Source organism: Anastrepha ludens, chromosome X (genome assembly GCF_028408465.1).
Source record: "Anastrepha ludens isolate Willacy chromosome X, idAnaLude1.1, whole genome shotgun sequence".
NCBI lineage: Eukaryota > Metazoa > Arthropoda > Insecta > Diptera > Tephritidae > Anastrepha > Anastrepha ludens.
In genome coordinates this window covers 78,525,227-78,542,119 of record NC_071503.1, presented here as the reverse complement: position 1 = coordinate 78,542,119, position 16,893 = coordinate 78,525,227, and the positions used below count along the sequence as shown (strand labels likewise).

General features: G+C 36.4%; 1 protein-coding gene across 3 annotated transcripts in view; it reads left to right on the top strand.

Moving 5' to 3' along the window:
- Nucleotides 1–6,027: 6,027 nt before the first annotated feature.
- The window catches only part of LOC128869298 (aminomethyltransferase, mitochondrial), an 84,852-nt gene continuing 73,986 nt past the window's right edge, over nucleotides 6,028–16,893 (top strand). For all 3 annotated transcript variants that reach the window (XM_054111827.1, XM_054111826.1, XM_054111825.1), the window contains exon 1: nucleotides 6,028–6,572. In XM_054111827.1, coding sequence (XP_053967802.1) covers nucleotides 6,090–6,572 — 483 coding nt within the window. In that variant the 5' untranslated portion in view covers nucleotides 6,028–6,089. The remainder of the gene's footprint in view (nucleotides 6,573–16,893) is intronic.

Here is a 16,893-nt window from a genome sequence, read left to right as displayed (position 1 = left end):
TGTTGCTCTCTGGTCGAAATAATGAGACACGTATTTTTTTGTTCGCCCGAAAAAATTTTTTTTCAAGAGTTATCGGCAATTTTGTTTTTCGCCTCAAACTCGATTTTTTTTAATTATATAAGAAAAAATTTTTTTTAAATGCCCATAACTTAGTCAAAAATTAACCGATTTTAATAATTCTGAGTTCAAAATGATCGTAATTACTTACACAAGCGACTTCATGTAGAAACAATTGCAAAAAACTAGTTGAAAATTTTTTATTTAGCAAAAAAGAAAAAAAATGTAAATTTTTTCAAAATTCAATATTTCAAAAAGTGTATTTTTTTTTTTTTTATAACGTTTTCCAAATCAAAAAAACATCTCATACTTTAATTGAGCTGCATGCCTAGTAGCTAAAATGAGTTGTTTTTGAGTAATGAATTTTTGAGTAAACACCCTGTTTCGCACTTTTTGTTTTTTGCAAAATAAAAAATTTTCAACTAATAGGGCTATGAATAAGTTCGTGCGGTTTTTTTCGAAATTTGAAACTTTATTGACGTAAAATGGTTACAAATTTAATATTCAAAATATTGTCCATCGCTTACTACTACTTTTTCCCATCTTTCTGGCAATTCACGGATTCCCTTTGTGAAAAATTCGGTCGGTTTTGCCGCAATCCACGAATCGATCCATTTTTTGACTTCATCGTAATTACGGAAGTGCTGGTCAGCCAGGCCATGTTGCATCGATCGGAAGAGATAGTAATCGGATGGCGCAAGGTCTGGACTATACGGCGGGTGGGGTAGGACATCCCATTTGAGCGTTTCTAAGTATGTTTTGACCACTTGTGCAACATGTGGCCGAGCATTGTCATGTTGCAAAATAACTTTGTCGTGTCTATCGGCGTATTGCGGCCGTTTTTCTCGCAGTGCTCGGCTCAAACGCATCAATTGTCGTCGGTAGACATCCCCCGTAATCGTTTCATTCGGTTTCAGTAGCTCATAATACACAACACCCAGCTGGTCCCACCAGATACACAGCATAACCTTCAGGCCATGAATATTCTGCGCCGACGTCGATGTTGAAGCATGGCCAGGGTATCCATACGTTGCCCGACGTTTTGGATTGTCGTAATGGACCCACTTTTCATCGCCAGTCACAATTCGATGCAAAAAACCCTTTCTTTTGTGCCGTTGAAGCAGTTGTTCGCATGCCATAAAACGGCGTTCAACGTCTCTTGGCTTCAATTCATACGGCACCCAATGGCCTACCTTTCGGATCATTCCCATGGCTTTTAAACGTTTGGAAATGGTTGATTGATCAACTCCCAAAGTTTTTGCAACCTCTTCTTGCGTTTGAGCCGGATCTTGATCGAGCAATTCCTCCAATTCGGTATCCATGAACTTTGGCGGCGCACCCTCGCGTTCTTCGTCTTCCAAGCCAAAATCACCACTTTTAAAGCGTGCAAACCACTTCTGGCACGTTCGCTCAGATAGAGCATGCTCACCATAAACTTCCACCAAGATACGATGACTTTCGGCTGCTTTTTTCTTCATATTAAAATAATGAAGAAGAATTCCCCGCAAAAACACATTATTTGGCACGAAATTCGACATTTTCAAGTGTGGTAAAAATATTGTTGTTTACGCTTCAAATAAAAAACTTATACTGACGTTTGTGCCTTACGACAGTAGCTCTCCAATGAATGTTTGGAAATGTGGATCGATGGAATAATAATCAAGTTACGCCATCTGTTGTAAAACCGTAACGAACTTATTCATAGTCCTATTACTTTTTTGCAACTATTTCTAAATGAAGTCGCTCGTGTAAGTAATTACGATTATTTTGAACCCAGAATCATTCAAATCGGCTTATTTTTGACTAAGTTATGAGCAATTAAAAAAAATTTTCTTATATAGATTCTTTCCATTTCAATTCAAAAGGGCTATTCGGGACATGTTCTTCGATTTCGATGTAACTCAAATATGTTGCTCTCTGGTCAAAATAATGAGACACGTATTTTTTTGTTCGCCCGAAAAAAATTTTTTTCAAGAGTTATCGGCAATTTTGTTTTTCGCCTCAAACTCGATTTTTTTTAATTATATAAGAAAAAATTTTTTTTAAATGCCCATAACTTAGTCAAAAATTAACCGATTTTAATAATTTTGGGTTCAAAATGATCGTCATTACTTACACGAGTGATTTCATGTAGAAATAGTTGCAAAAAAGTAGTTGAAAATTTTTTATTTTGCAAAAAACAAAAAGTGCGAAACAGGGTGTTTACTCAAAAATTCATTACTCAAAAACAACTCATTTTAGCTACTAGGCATGCAGCTCAATTAAAGTTTGAGATGTTTTTTTGATTTGGAAAAAGTTATAAAAAAAAAAAAAATACACTTTTTGAAATATTGAATTTTGAAAAAATTTAAATTTTTTTTCTTTTTTGCTAAATAAAAAATTTGCAACTACTTTTTTGCAATTGTTTCTACATGAAGTCGCTTGTGTAAGTAATTACGATCATTTTGAACCCAGAATTATTTAAATCGGTTCATTTTTGACTAAGTTATGGGCATTTAAAAAAAATTGTTTCTTATATAATTAAAAAAAATCGAGTTTGAGGCGAAAAACAAAATTGCCGATAACTCTTGAAAAAAATTTTTTTCGGGCGAACAAAAAAATACGTGTCTCATTATTTTGACCAGAGAGCAACATATTTAAGTTACATCGAAATCGAAGAACATGACCCGAATAGCCCGGTTGAATTGAAATGGAAAGCATCTATAAAATGTGGAATAACAAAACGCAAATGACAGCTAAACGTAATTTTGTACTTGATTAAGTAGAAAATTTAACAATATTATATTATTAGATACACTTCGAATGTTTCATTGAAGAATTTTCAACGACGAAAGCAATGTGATGTGCGTCCTACTGATGCTCTTGGTCGTATGTATACATACCAAAGAATGATGAATGCTTCTACTTGCGGTTGTTGCTGGTAAATGTGTGTGGGCCAACGTCATTTTAGTCACTACGGACTGTTAATGGTACAATATTCCCAACATATCGTGCTGCATGTGAAGAACTCAATTTACTAGAAAGCGATACCCATTGGGATAGGACAATCGTTGAAGCCATTATCTCTGTCATTATCTCCAAGTCAGATACGCACGTTATTTGTAATCATCATTTCGACATATTTTCCATCGAACCCATCTAACCTATGGCATAAATACAAGGATAATGTGTCAGAAGATATTTTACATAAAATTCGTGTCAGTTCCAGAAATCCGGATCTTGAGACGAATGAGGAAATACATAATCGGGCTTTACTCTTGATCGAAGACATGTGTTACCTTATGTGCGGTAGTTTATTAGTCAGGTTAGGAATGCCATCGCCAAATCGTGAAATGAATGACGCTTTTAATCGAGAGTTGGAACGGGAACGTGAATATGATCACCAGGAATTAGATTTAGTAGTTCAAACGAATGTACCACTGTTGAATCGCCAACAAAAAGAAGTTTATGATACATTAATGAAGGCAATTGATGATGGAAATGCGGGTTTATATTTCCTTGATGCCCTTGGTGGAACTGGTAACACATTCCTCATGCCAGTAATTTTAGCCACTGTTCATGCAAGACCCAACATTGCGCTTGCAGTTGCTGCTTCTGGAATAGCAGCCACATTGTTAGAAGGATGCCGTACGGCTCATTCAGCATTAAAATTGCCGTTAAATCTTCAAAAAATTGAAGAACCAACAATTAATATTTCAAAAACTCAGCAATGGCCAAAGTTTTATCAGCATCGAAAATCATCATCTGGGACGAATGCACAATGGCGCATAAACGTGCATTAGAAGCACTTAACCGAACATTGAAAGATATACACAATGACTCGAGATGTTTTGGAGGTGCAATGATTTTACTGTCTGACTACTTCCGCCAAACACTGCCAGTAATTCCAAGATCAACGGCTGCTAACGAAGTAAACGCTTGCCTCAAATCATCGAATCTATGGGGATATGTGAAGAAACTTCAGCTAACAACAAACATGAGAGTTGCATTACTTAATGATACATCTACTGAAGATTTCTCTGAGCAATTACTGACTATCGGTAATGGTCGAGTACCTGTCGACGAATCGAGCGGATTGATTTCATTTCCTCAGAATTTCTGTAACTTTGTCTCATCGAAAGACGAGCTTATCAATAAAGTATTCCCAAACATCATTATTAACTATAAAAATAATGAATGGTTGAGTTAGCGAGCAATTTTAGCGGCTAAGAATAAAGATGTAGATGACCGAAACTACATAATTCAAAATGATATCATTGGAACAATGCATTCATTCAAATCCATTGATTGTGTAACAAATGAAGTTGAAGCCACAAACTATCCAATTGAATTTTTAAACTCCTTGGATGTGCCTGCCTTACCACCGCACAATTTACGCCTAAAAGTTGGCTCCATAGTAATCATGCTTCGAAACATAAGCCAACCAAAACTTTGCAACGGTACGCGCTTGGTGGTAAATAAATTGATGAACAATGTGATTTACGAGACGATACTCAAAGGAAAATTCGAAAGTGAAGAAGTTCTCATTCCGTGGATCCCGATGATCCCAACCGATGATCCGTTTGAGTTTAAAAGACTTCAATTTCCGATCCGTCTTACATTCGCCATGACCATTAACAAATCACAAGCCCAATCCTTGAAAGTTTGTGGTCTGAATCTAGAAAATCAATGTTTCTCACATGGTCAATTATATGTGGCATGCTCACGGGTCGGAAAACCATCTGCGTTATTTGTTCTTGCACCTGATAGTAAAACAAAAAATGTCGTGTATCACAAGGTGCTTAACTGAAGAGTGCAATCTATTAAAGCTTCATTGAAATACTTGATTAATAAAAAAATTAATTCAATAAAATCAAAAATCTGCTTTTTTATTGCCTCATGATATTTATTTCTTAAAGATAATTCCATTGAATATTCGTCGCAACTGCGCAGTAATTCGGCCGTCCGTAAACACTAATTTTGAATGACTCGCTGGAGGACTTCGGTCGGTATCTTGTGAATAAATTTAGTAATGTTAGCTTCCAATGCCTCAATCTAAGCTGGTTTATCCACAAAACGTTTAGACTTTATATACCCCCAGAAATAAAAGTTCAAAGGAGTGATATAACCCGATATTGGTGGCCAATCCACCGGTCCGAGACGAGAGATAAGTTGCTCGACGATGCAGTAAATCCATTGTTTCACGGGCTGTATGGCAAGTAGCGCTATCTTGTTGGAACAAAATGTTGTGGAGATCACGGCTTTCAATTTCCAGCATCAAAAAGTCGTTCATTATAGCGTTCGCCATTCACTATTACACTTGCGCCAGCCCCGTTGCAATCTTGCCATGAAAAAAAAGGATTTAGTTTGACAGTAGTCACGCGTGATCTGTCAATAAAACCCTATTCGAAATAGTACCTACAATCTGATCACCCTTTATTAGTCAAACATTTTGAGCTCAGATCAGCCATTGGGATCAAACATTTCTACCAAAAATGATTAAATAGGTACACACAACTTTTTTTAAATGTCATATGACAATCTTACTTTGTGACAGGAAAAATATGCATAGTATGCTCTCAGAGGGTAAATTTGGTTTTGACTGAAAATTTCTTCCTCTGAACATAAATTGCTTTAATATAAAAGGAGAGTATTATATTTAAAATTGTTGTTTAAATATGTTACAATAAATTGCAAATCCGTGGAAGTCGCATAAAAGTTGATTTTTAAAAAATTATAAGAAACTCTACCATTTGAAATATTTCGAATTTACGTTCGTAGCTGATCGAATTGAATGAAGGCAATCGAAAATCGGAATATCTATCCAACTGTTTTTAATTAATTACAATTATTGCGTAGGAGCATAGTATTGTATTAGTTAATTATCGCAAATTGTAATATTTTCCTGCAGGGTAATGATTCTCTATCAGTTGTTATTATCATCAAATGAACTCTGCCTTTTCTTTGGCTTGAATTGTAGTAAAACGAAGATCTAACTTAGTGTTCAGATCGGCATTTTACTCTTTACATTCTCTAAATCAGTGTGTCAAAAAATGTTTATAACAAAAGCGTTAAAACAAATTTCATTTACTTATGGAAAATTTCAAAGCAGTTTACGTGGATTTTCCGATGTAAATAGCGCTACGAAATCGATGCCCACAGCTCTATACGATTTCCATCTAAAGCATGGCGGAAAAATTGTGAATTTTGCAGGTTACGTTCTGCCTTTACAATACACAGATCAGTGTATAATTTCATCACATTTGCATACCCGGCGTCACGCTTCGATATTTGATGTCTCACATATGTTGCAAACTTATATGCATGGCAAAGATGCGATTTCGTGTATGGAATCACTTTGTACTGCTGACATAAAAGGAATGACTGATGGCACTGGCTGTTTAACAGTATTCACCAATAGTAATGGTGGAATATTGGATGACTTGATTGTGTCGAAAGTAAATGGGCAAATGTTATATGCTGTTTCGAATGCTGCAATGAAAGCTGAAGATATGGCCGTAATTCGGGATGGTGTTGTAAGTAGCACTAATGATTTCAGGTTATACGAGTATACAGATTCGTTATTTTAAGATATGAGTTGATTATTATCATAAATGTAATACCATGGGTAGATTACATGTGGAAATACCACAATATCTTCTTCTTCTTCTGGAGTGGCGTGATAACCGCTTAAGTGATTTTGGCAGAGCTTAAGAAAGTCGTTACTTTCTCATACTAACCGGCGCCAGTAGGTGAAGCCAAGTCCTTCACCATTACCTTATTTTTTATAAAACCTGGTATACAGATTCATTATTTTAAGAAATGAGTTTATTATTATCATAAACTTAATTCCATGGGTAGTCGTTTTGCGGAGATATAACAATCTCTTTTTCTTGAAAGGCGCGACAACCACTTAAGCGATTTTGGCCGCGCTTGGGAAAGCTCGACAGTCGTTACTTTCTTGTGCTAACCGGCGCCAGTGGGTGAAGCCAAGTCCTTCACCATCTCATCTTTCCAAAGCAAAGGAGACCTCTTTCTTCCTCTGCTACAACCAACTGGTACCACACGAATACTTTCAGAGCCGGAGCTCAGACGATATGACGTAGCCAGGGGATCCGCTGGATCTTTATTCGCCGCATTATGTCTACGTCTATGTCGTTGTAAAGCTTCTGTTGCTCATTGTCATCGTCTGCAATAGTCGCCGATGTCAACGCATATCAAACATTTTCCGAAGAATCTCTCTGCGGGGCGCCTCATTAGATGTTGCCATCATCCAAGTGCCATATATAGGACAGGCATGATAAGAGACTTATAAAGTGTTAGTTTTGTTCACGGAGAGAGGACTTTACTACTCAGTTGCCTAATTAGTCGAAAGCATCACTCGTTGGCAAGGGGTATGCTGAGCTACTATTTCTTTAATTGATTTTATTTAAAAACATTTTTTTTTCTTCTTATTTGAGTTGCTGCCCTTTTTTATTATTGCTTTATTTTATTTTAATTTGTAATTTTACGGTTCGTAAAAAATTGTAGCGTTCCTTCCTTTTTTTGTTTTTGTTTTTTAGATCGGTTTCGCGACTGCGCCAGTTATGTCCATCACTTTATGGATGAACATTTGGTGGTGGTACTTACGGGTTGTTATCCGACTAATAAATAATAACATAATAGTTTAATAACTTTCATAACTGGTCTTTTTCACTGTCAGGCAACAACTCCTTTTCTCATTTCTATGTTCTTAAATCTTCCCTAAAAAATGTGTTTAATATCCTACCCAGCACCGTCCAAATAATTTACTTTTATTTTGAATTGCAACATAGTTGCATTTATTTCTATTTAATTTTCAACTTTATTTTCTCTTTCATATCTGGTTTTTCGTCCAAGTGTGCTCATTCCTTGGGCAACCATACCAACATAACCTAACCATATGTTTTGCATACTTGAATGTTGACACCAGGCTATTTTTTGTCTGCATACCAGGTGTAGGTATATCTATGAAATGAGTCTTTTTTTCAATTTCAATTTATTAACAAAAAATGGTTACAAATTTAATCTTCAAAGCAATATCCATCGCTAGCGACACATTTTTCCCATCTCTCAGGCAATTTGTGGATGCCGCACCAAAAAAATTGGCCGTCTTTGGCCGCAAACTAATCACCGAGCCATTTTTTGGCTACTTCGTGAGAATTGAAGCGCTGCTCGGCAAGTGCGTGGCCCATCAATACAAACAAATGATAATCGGAAGGCGCCAAGTCTGGTGAGGAAGCCGCATGCACCAGCGGTCCCCAAACGTACGTCTCCACCAATTCCCGGGTCGCTCTTGTTCGATGTGGCGGTGCATTGTCATGAAGTAAAATCACTTTGTGTTCAAATCGGTCAATTGTCGTTGGTAGCGTGCACCGTCAACTGTTTCACCTGATTTTAATAGCTCGTACCAAATCATACCACGCTGATCCCAGAAAACACACAACATTGCCTTGCGGCCGAAGCGATTTGGTTTGGCCGTTGTTTTTGGCTTGGGGCCAGGCGGATCATACTATCGTTTACGCTTGGGATTGGAGAAATACACCCATTTTTCATCACTCGTAACGATTCGATGCAAAAAATACCTCCTTTTGAACCGGGAGAGCAGCATTTCACAAGTGGTTTCACGATGTCCGCAAATCGTAGTTTGAAGGCACGAAATTCGACATTTTTAAGAGGAGAAAAAATGTATACATTTAACAAACAATGAACTGAATATTGTTCACAGATGACAGACGAAAAAAACAATACATTTGGGAAGGTTTATAAATACTCGCAGCGACATCTATGGACTAAAAGCTGAAAATCTCACTTCATAGGTATACACCTGGTATATGTATGATTTCACAACATCTATAAATTCAATGAACGGATTACAGCTAAAGCATACATGTATACCATACATGTGTATATTTATATTTCTTGAAATGAATTTGTGTGCATATATCTTTAACTTCAATAAAAACTCTAAAGTGCAGAGTAGCATTCCTAAAGCTAAAATATTAGGTTTGGTTAAACAAGCATAAATTTATTTCAAAATACACTTGTTTTCCCTTATTATGTGTAGTAGCGGGGCCATGCCCGTGCATCAGCTACGCGAGCAATCTGAAGTTGGTTACACTCTGAGTGCCGCACCCTGTATTTTAATGCAGTCCCCACAATATTAATACCTCTGGCATGTCGATGGTGTATTTTTGTCGAGTCCAATAGTCTTAGTATTTCGTTCGCGTCATTCCGAAGAAGTTGTTTAGCGTGGGATTATGGAGATTGGTCTATTATCTTGTCCGTTTCTTCAGCTATTGTTTCCAACTCTGACAAGTTTGCTTTGTGGAGTAGAAACCCATACTGCTCATTGACAGCTGCCGTTCCTACTGAAATCGGGGATGTAGTGAGAGCTGGTACAGTTAGGTATCTGCGCATTAGCCCAATGGCCTATGAAAATTATGGGTGCCCTAAGTGCAAAGAAGAGAATTTTCAGTGTTTTTAATTGGTGTTCTGCACTTTCCATCTGTCAATTAAAATAAAGATACCTAGATCTCTTTGGACTATTACCCCCTGGCTTGTATTGCATTATTTGTATTTTTGCGTTATGTCTCTGTAAATCTGTGTGTTGAGTACGTATAAGTCTATTTTTTTTCGTTTACCAATTTGTCCGGTATTGCGTGGATGACATCTATTGGCTTTTTATTCGTTACGGAATAAATGGTGCGGTTGTATTTAGTTGTTGCAAGTAGGATTAATTCAACCGTGTCGGAAATGCAAGTTTCCAGCTTTTGACAGCGCACAATCTCCGTAAGAGTGCAGTGGAACCTCTTAACTTGTCCGTTAGTCGTACTGTCCGCAAGTAATGTGGTGTAGATCGTGACCCCAAAATGATTTTTCAGAATTGCTTTGATAGTTTTTGAATTCAGTGACCTTTCAGTGTCGCAAACTATATTACTATAGTATTCTTGTAGAAATTTAGAAGTCCATAGATGGATTTTTCAATATCTACTATGGCTCTAGATTTTATTGAAAAAACTGTTGCGAATTTGGAAAATGTATCAGTTGCTGTGAGAAAATGTGTCTTTTCGGTTGGGTAAATATCAACGTGAAGAATTTCTCCTGGGTACGAAAGTATAGGGCTTGATCCTGGATTAACATACTGTTTAGATATTGTTAGCTCACTTAGGATATTAAAGGTTATTCGATGCTTCACTCATGATTTAAAAATTATTGTCGTGCTAACTGATAATGTGCTGCCTTCTTCAAGAGTAATTTGAGTTTGGAAGCAATTAATGGGGTTTCTACTGTGTATATTGTATGGGTAAATGACTCCCCACCATCGCCAATAGCTCTCTCTCATTGGTTGCATAAACTTCTTCTGTTGAAGAAAGTTTTCTCGAGATCATGGTGATAAGTTGTGATAAAACGGCGCCTATGGCATGTGAAGAGACGCCCGTGGTCAAGTCAAAAAGTAAAGGAGCAGTACGTCTTCTGATGTAAGAGCCCTTTAAGTTTATTAAATCCATTAAGTGCTTCCTCGTCCAAGATTATTTCAATTTTTCGAGACTGGTTAGCACCGACATTTCCGTTTTCTCCACGCAAGTATTTTGTTAGCGGCTTTGCAATCAAATCGTAGTCTCTTACAAATAGTCTATAATAGCCAGCTAGTCCCAGGAATGATCGCAAAGCTCTCAACGATTTGGGGACAGCAAAATTCAAAATATCCTTGACTTTGTCGGGGCATGTCCTGATACCTTATTTGGACACTGTGAACCCTATGATATCGTCTATGTAGACGTGGCATATTTTACCGATTTCTTCCCTTAGCGCGTCGTCAGTGGTCCTCTGAAAAATGGTAGGCTAATTTTTAAGCCTGCAAAATTCACATTTAGCATTGTTGACCGCAAATGCCGTTTTTTCTCGATCCTTTTCCGCTAGCTTAATTTGATAAAAGCAAGACTTGAGGTCTATCATGGAAAATATACTGGCATTTTCTATGTTAGCCAAAATTATAAAAGTGTCTGGAATCGGATATTTGTCGTTTATTGTTTTGCTGTTTAGTTTTCTGAAGTCAATTACGAGTATTGACTTTTTGTCGCCATTCTCATCTACGCCTTTCTTACTTACAACGCAAATCGGATTGCTATGAGGATAGCGACATGGCCTTATTACATCGTCACGCAAGAGGTTCGATATCTCTTTGTTGATGAACTCAGCTGAGGCTCTGGGATATGGGTAACTCCTTGAGTAAACTGGGAGATCGTCAGTGATCCTCATTGTCATAGGACAACGCTTCTTTAGGATCAGCGAAAACCCTAGCGTGGCGCTGTAAGAACGTGAAATATTTAGTTCGCCCTTCATCATTTTTGTATCCATTTATATCAATGTATTAACATCTGTGCAAAAATAGTACAAAAGCTTTTCTTGTCCATAGTCATAACCTAAAAGTTCACTCCTTAGGTCTATTCTACCGTTTACTTCCTTTGGTAAGTCGAACCCTATAATACCATTAAACGTGTCTAGGGTGGGTAGAATAAAGAATTAGCATTTCTGTTAAAAATATTTATTGTGCAATGTTTGTCAATTTTAACCCTGCTACTATGTTAGAAAAAAAATACATATGTTATGTTCGGGTCTTATTTTGACCCCACATTTTTTTATTGAGAAAATTCAAATTTGTAGAGTTCAAAAATATTTTTAAGGCTTGTGATCAATGCAATATGTCGTCGTTAGAGTGGTTGTATGTCGGTGTGACGGCCAAACAGGTTTTTTGCAAGTTATGCACTCAGTAAAGGTCTTTTTTCCTTTTTCGACGGGCAAAATTTGCACCTTTTCCGTTCACTAGCGCATTTTCGTTTTGGAGAAGGCGAATTCGTAGATGGTGATGCACTGTCTTCTTCTCGAATTCTTCGTACCAATGATGCAGAGGCTTCTGCGCGAAGAAGCCGACTACGCCTCTTGATCTGTTCTTGAGCTAAAACTTCACCGAGTTGCTCTAAAAATAGGCGCCTTTTGTGCAATTTATTTTTTTGCCATTCAGAATATATTTCGGTCCATATTATGAAAGCTTTTAGAGCAGAAATATCTAATAAATTAGAAAACAGGGCAACTGGCCACCGATTGGTTTTCCTTTTGCACGAATATGTACGAACCATTTGGTCCAATGTGTCGACTCCACCTTTTGTCGAGTTGTAGTATTCAATTATTTCCGGAATTTTTTTTGGATGATCTTCCAAAATGTTGCTATTATGGTGAAGGGTGCTAAGCAAATAAATCATTCTGTATTTTTTAGGCACATACAAAACTACAGTTTCTTTTTCATGAAAAAAAATTTACTTGAGTGTATTGGAAGCATACGCAATTCTTGTGATGTTGCATGAACCGGCAGAAAACGTTTGTTGTTCCTTACTGTGCCAACAATAGTAATTTTCTGCTTTAGCAGTTCTAATGCAAGGTTATGACTCGTAAAAAAATTATCGGTAGTCACATTTCGTCCACGGTATGAAGACACTAAGTCTAGAACAACCCGTTCGCCTTGATTCCTTTCAGCATTGTCTCCTACTTTGCCCAAGTATATTTGGAACTGTAAGCAAAATGCGATGCCAGAATCCGCTGCTATCCACGCTTTCATGCCATATTTCCCAGGTTTACTTGGAATGTATACTTTGAAAGGACATCTACCTCGGAATGGAATAAGCTGTTCGTCAATCGTTATGTTAGCACTTGGGACGTAAAGCAGCTGCAAGTTTTGAGTCCATTGCTCATAAAATGTGCGAATAGGAGCAAGTTTATCTCCTCTTTGTTCTGACATTCTTCTTTGCCTATCGTCAAATGCTAGTACACGAGAAATATTGCTAAATCGCTCCAAAGACATGATTGCTCTCAAAAACGGACGTCCATGAAACTCGTCCCACAGGGAGTTAAGACTTTCATCGTATGACCGCTAGACTCCTAAAAGAATAATATGTCCGTTATACAATTATAATAGGAAAAATATATTGTAAATAAATACCAATAAGTATAAGAAGTCCCAGGTAAGCATCGAACTCAGTAGCATCTATAGCTTGAAAATTTTCGAAAACAGCACTTCCTTGCAAATTGCTGTAGTGAATTATATCCCTTTTCATAGCTTCTGTAAGGCATACATCAAAAGTATCACGAATTTTTGAAATACGATGAATAACATAAGAAGTCACTCCAGGTTTTCCGTGAAGAATATTTTCACTTGCTGCACGACTTAGACATTGCAAAGGAGGTATTGTTGTCCACTTTATCATCCGATCTTTATCAAAAACTTCTGTGTTATTAGTTACGGTCAATGAAATGAAGGCTTCTGTGGCACTGGAAATGGATTGTTCTGAAGATAAACATTCGTCTTCCTCAAGTACAAAATTAGCATCACAATCATCATTTGCATCGTCTTCAAGGTCACTCAAGAATGCACCAATGTCATGCTTAGTCATTTGTCCACGCTGACATTATGGCCAAGTAAATACAACAACGAATTTTACCGTATAAATACTAGTATGAATTTAGAAAAAAAATGTAGATTATCTATATATACTTACAATATGTCTATATTCTATGTTTTATCAAAATCTATCGTCTATAAACTTAGATTTACAATAGCAACTGATCACTACAATATTTAGCACAGAACTGAAAGTATTTGGTTTCGTTGTTATTGAATACAAAAATTATAACTGTAAACGCATTCCAGCTTTCACAACAGAGAGGTCTTCCAGACGATGACTCTGCAACAGGGGATATTACATTATATATTTACTATTCGTTTTACAAATATGATAGGGATCATAAAATGACCCGAACATGATATGCGTAAGCACTTGCAATAAACAATTTTCTAAGCCTAAAATGGTGATAAAACTAATTGAATTCAATATATTTCAACAATTGATGCACTGAGTAGTAAGAACTTTCAAATATATTCCACCAGTTAGAAATACGGTGATGTTATATGCAATTTGGGTAATCAAAAGACCCTAACGTAGTAGCAGGGTTAAGTATATGTTTACGGGAGCAAAGGAATGTTTTACGGGTTTGATTCCTCTTAAGGTCTTGAGCTGTTTTACATAGCTCTCTGCAGCACCAGTGTCAATCAGGAATTTTAGACCTCTTCCTTCGAGTGTCCTTTCGACATAGCGCAAGAGGGATTTTGTCCTAAAAAATTAACGTGGTCCTCCAGTTCATCTTGGAAATCATCTCCATTCCTCTCTTCATTCTGATAGTAATCGACATATCGACTATCATTGCAATATTATTCTGCAGGCTCGTCTGGTTCCTGGACAAGATTATTTATGCGTTGTACCTTTTTCATTGTCTGCTGGTCACTGCCATGTGATCTTTTTTCTGGCTTTTCTTTATTCAGAGACGCTGGTACTTGTTGGCTAAATGTCTGGGTAACGTTTCGGTTAAACATGCCACCTATGTTGCCTGTAAATGGACGATTTGTTTTCGGATAGGCTCCTTGATGGCGGTACCTGTCATAACTTCCATTTAATGGTTGAGGTCTGTTTTATCTTAGCCACGAAAGGGATGGGTCTACATCCATCGGTACTGCAATTTATCTCTGTTGGTCAGGTGGTATTCTTGGTATTGGTTAGGTCACTGACTGATTTTCAAAAGGGTGATTGAGCCCTGAAATAAAAATTCAAAGAGCGTCCTTCCGATACTTTTTGTTGAGGGACTCTATTGAGTTATAATAGTTTTATTGATCATAAGAGTTAACTTCCATTCGACTTCATCGTAGAACCCGATTACAGATGATTTACTTTGTCTCAAAGTGGAAAGTTCCTGTTACATCAAATGGGCCGGTCCTTTGTCGGAGTAGGCGAAATCTAGCCGTGCAATAATTACATGGAAATTTAAGACCGTATTGAAGGACGATAGGACGTTATCCCCTATGACTTTATTCCGGATGGAGCCTATCGCCTGATATTGCCTCGAGCTGCCTTCGTACCTTACAAACGGTTTATATGCAGTATGCACCATTTCTCTCCAGGAGACATAACGGGCAGGATCACCCCTAAATTTTGGTATGGTCTTTACTAGATCAAAGGATTCATCGCACTGTATATTTGGTTGTATTGTGACCGGCTCATATTGAATGACCTGAGTTGGTGTCTCTATTCGTGCCAGTCTATTTGTCAGTTCGTCTATGCGGGTCTGGAATTCCTGCCTAGATTGTTACGTTGCGTACGGATTACGGTATTGAGAAGGGTTTGAAAAGTTTTCGAATCCATGCTGTGTCTTGCGCGAGTGAAGGAAATCTCGAATCTAAAAAAATTAATAACTTTTATATATATTAGTTTAAAAATAAATAGATCACTCACTCTTAAAAGCTTTATATTTACTTTGTATTTGTAGCTGCTGAACTTCCCAATTACGTGAGTAATTTCATCTAAGGCTACTTTTTTAAGACTGCGTTCGCTGAGAGCTGGTCCGTGCTGCTTTTTCGTCTTTTGGTCCCTAGCTGGCAACGTCTCGGCGTGGTGTGCAATGCCGAAACAAAATTTAATTTAATTAATTTAATAATGTTTTTATAGGCGTTTCACACCACCCTATGTGGTATTTTTAATTAGTTCAAGTTTTAAATCACTTTCTTTTAATTTTTTCTTTACAAATTTTTTATACAAGTTTTTTTATAAATGTTTTACACCACCCTAATTAGTTAATTAGTTCACCATTTTAAATCACTTTCGATCAATGCCGAAACAAAATTTTTTGATTTAAATTTTTATACAAGTTTTTTTGCAAGCCTTTCACACAATCCTATATGGTATTTTTAATTAGTTCACACTTTTCAATCAATTTCAATTTTCAATCAAATTTCACTTCATAAAAAGATATTTTTTGTATGTCCTTTGTAAGGATGATCTCTCGTGTCCTTTGTAAAAGGGTTTATCGCATGGCCCCACATTGGGCGCGAGTTAGTAAAACCCTACAGGTTTTATTTTAAACATTTTATTTCCTTCGCGAGAGCAAAGGCAGCCGATTCAGTCCGGTATGTTAATACAACTAATTATTCAATTCGACAACTTTGTCTAAATTTTTAATTCTCCTACAATTTGCTTCACATCATTGTCCGCGTGACTCGTGAATGGAATTTATTGCAAATCTGCAGATGCGTCGTCAGCAATATTGGTGGGAATGGAGTTTGGACGGACGCGATTTAAATAATTAATTTCCATATTCAGATTTTTAAAAAAAGGGAGAAGAATTTAGTTCAGTAAACTTGTTACTTTTAAGCCAATTACCAGACTAAATTAACATTTTCTTACTTGCTAAACTCAACTATTGTATTACATCAGCATTAATTGATTTGGAAATTGATATTTGGATTTTCAGCGTTAATATTTTATTAATTTAGAAGTTAGTTTCGCAAATTGTCAGTGTTAATGCTTTATTAAGTTAATTTCGCAAATTTCCAATGTAAGCATTTATTTTGTTTGTCCTATTTTATTCAAGAAATCGTCGAACTTCTCTATAGTTGTGTTTTCTTTTATTATGTTGTCAAGTTTGCCGATTTTATTTGTAGCTTAGTTTTTCTCGGTATTTACATATATAATATATGTAACTTCTCCCCCTTTATACAGTTATGTATTTATGTTTAATAAAGATTATAATAATTGAGAAAATTATTGTAATTATAATTAATATGTTTTTATGGGAATTTAAATCTTTAATATTTCTTACGTTAGACTGATGTTCTTCTTCAATTTGTTCAAATGTTTCTTTATGACTAAAATTTTATATCAAAATTATGAAATATTTCTTTTTGTGCTATGTTTTCAACAATATTCGAGAAATAGAAATCTTTTATTCTAATTGAAC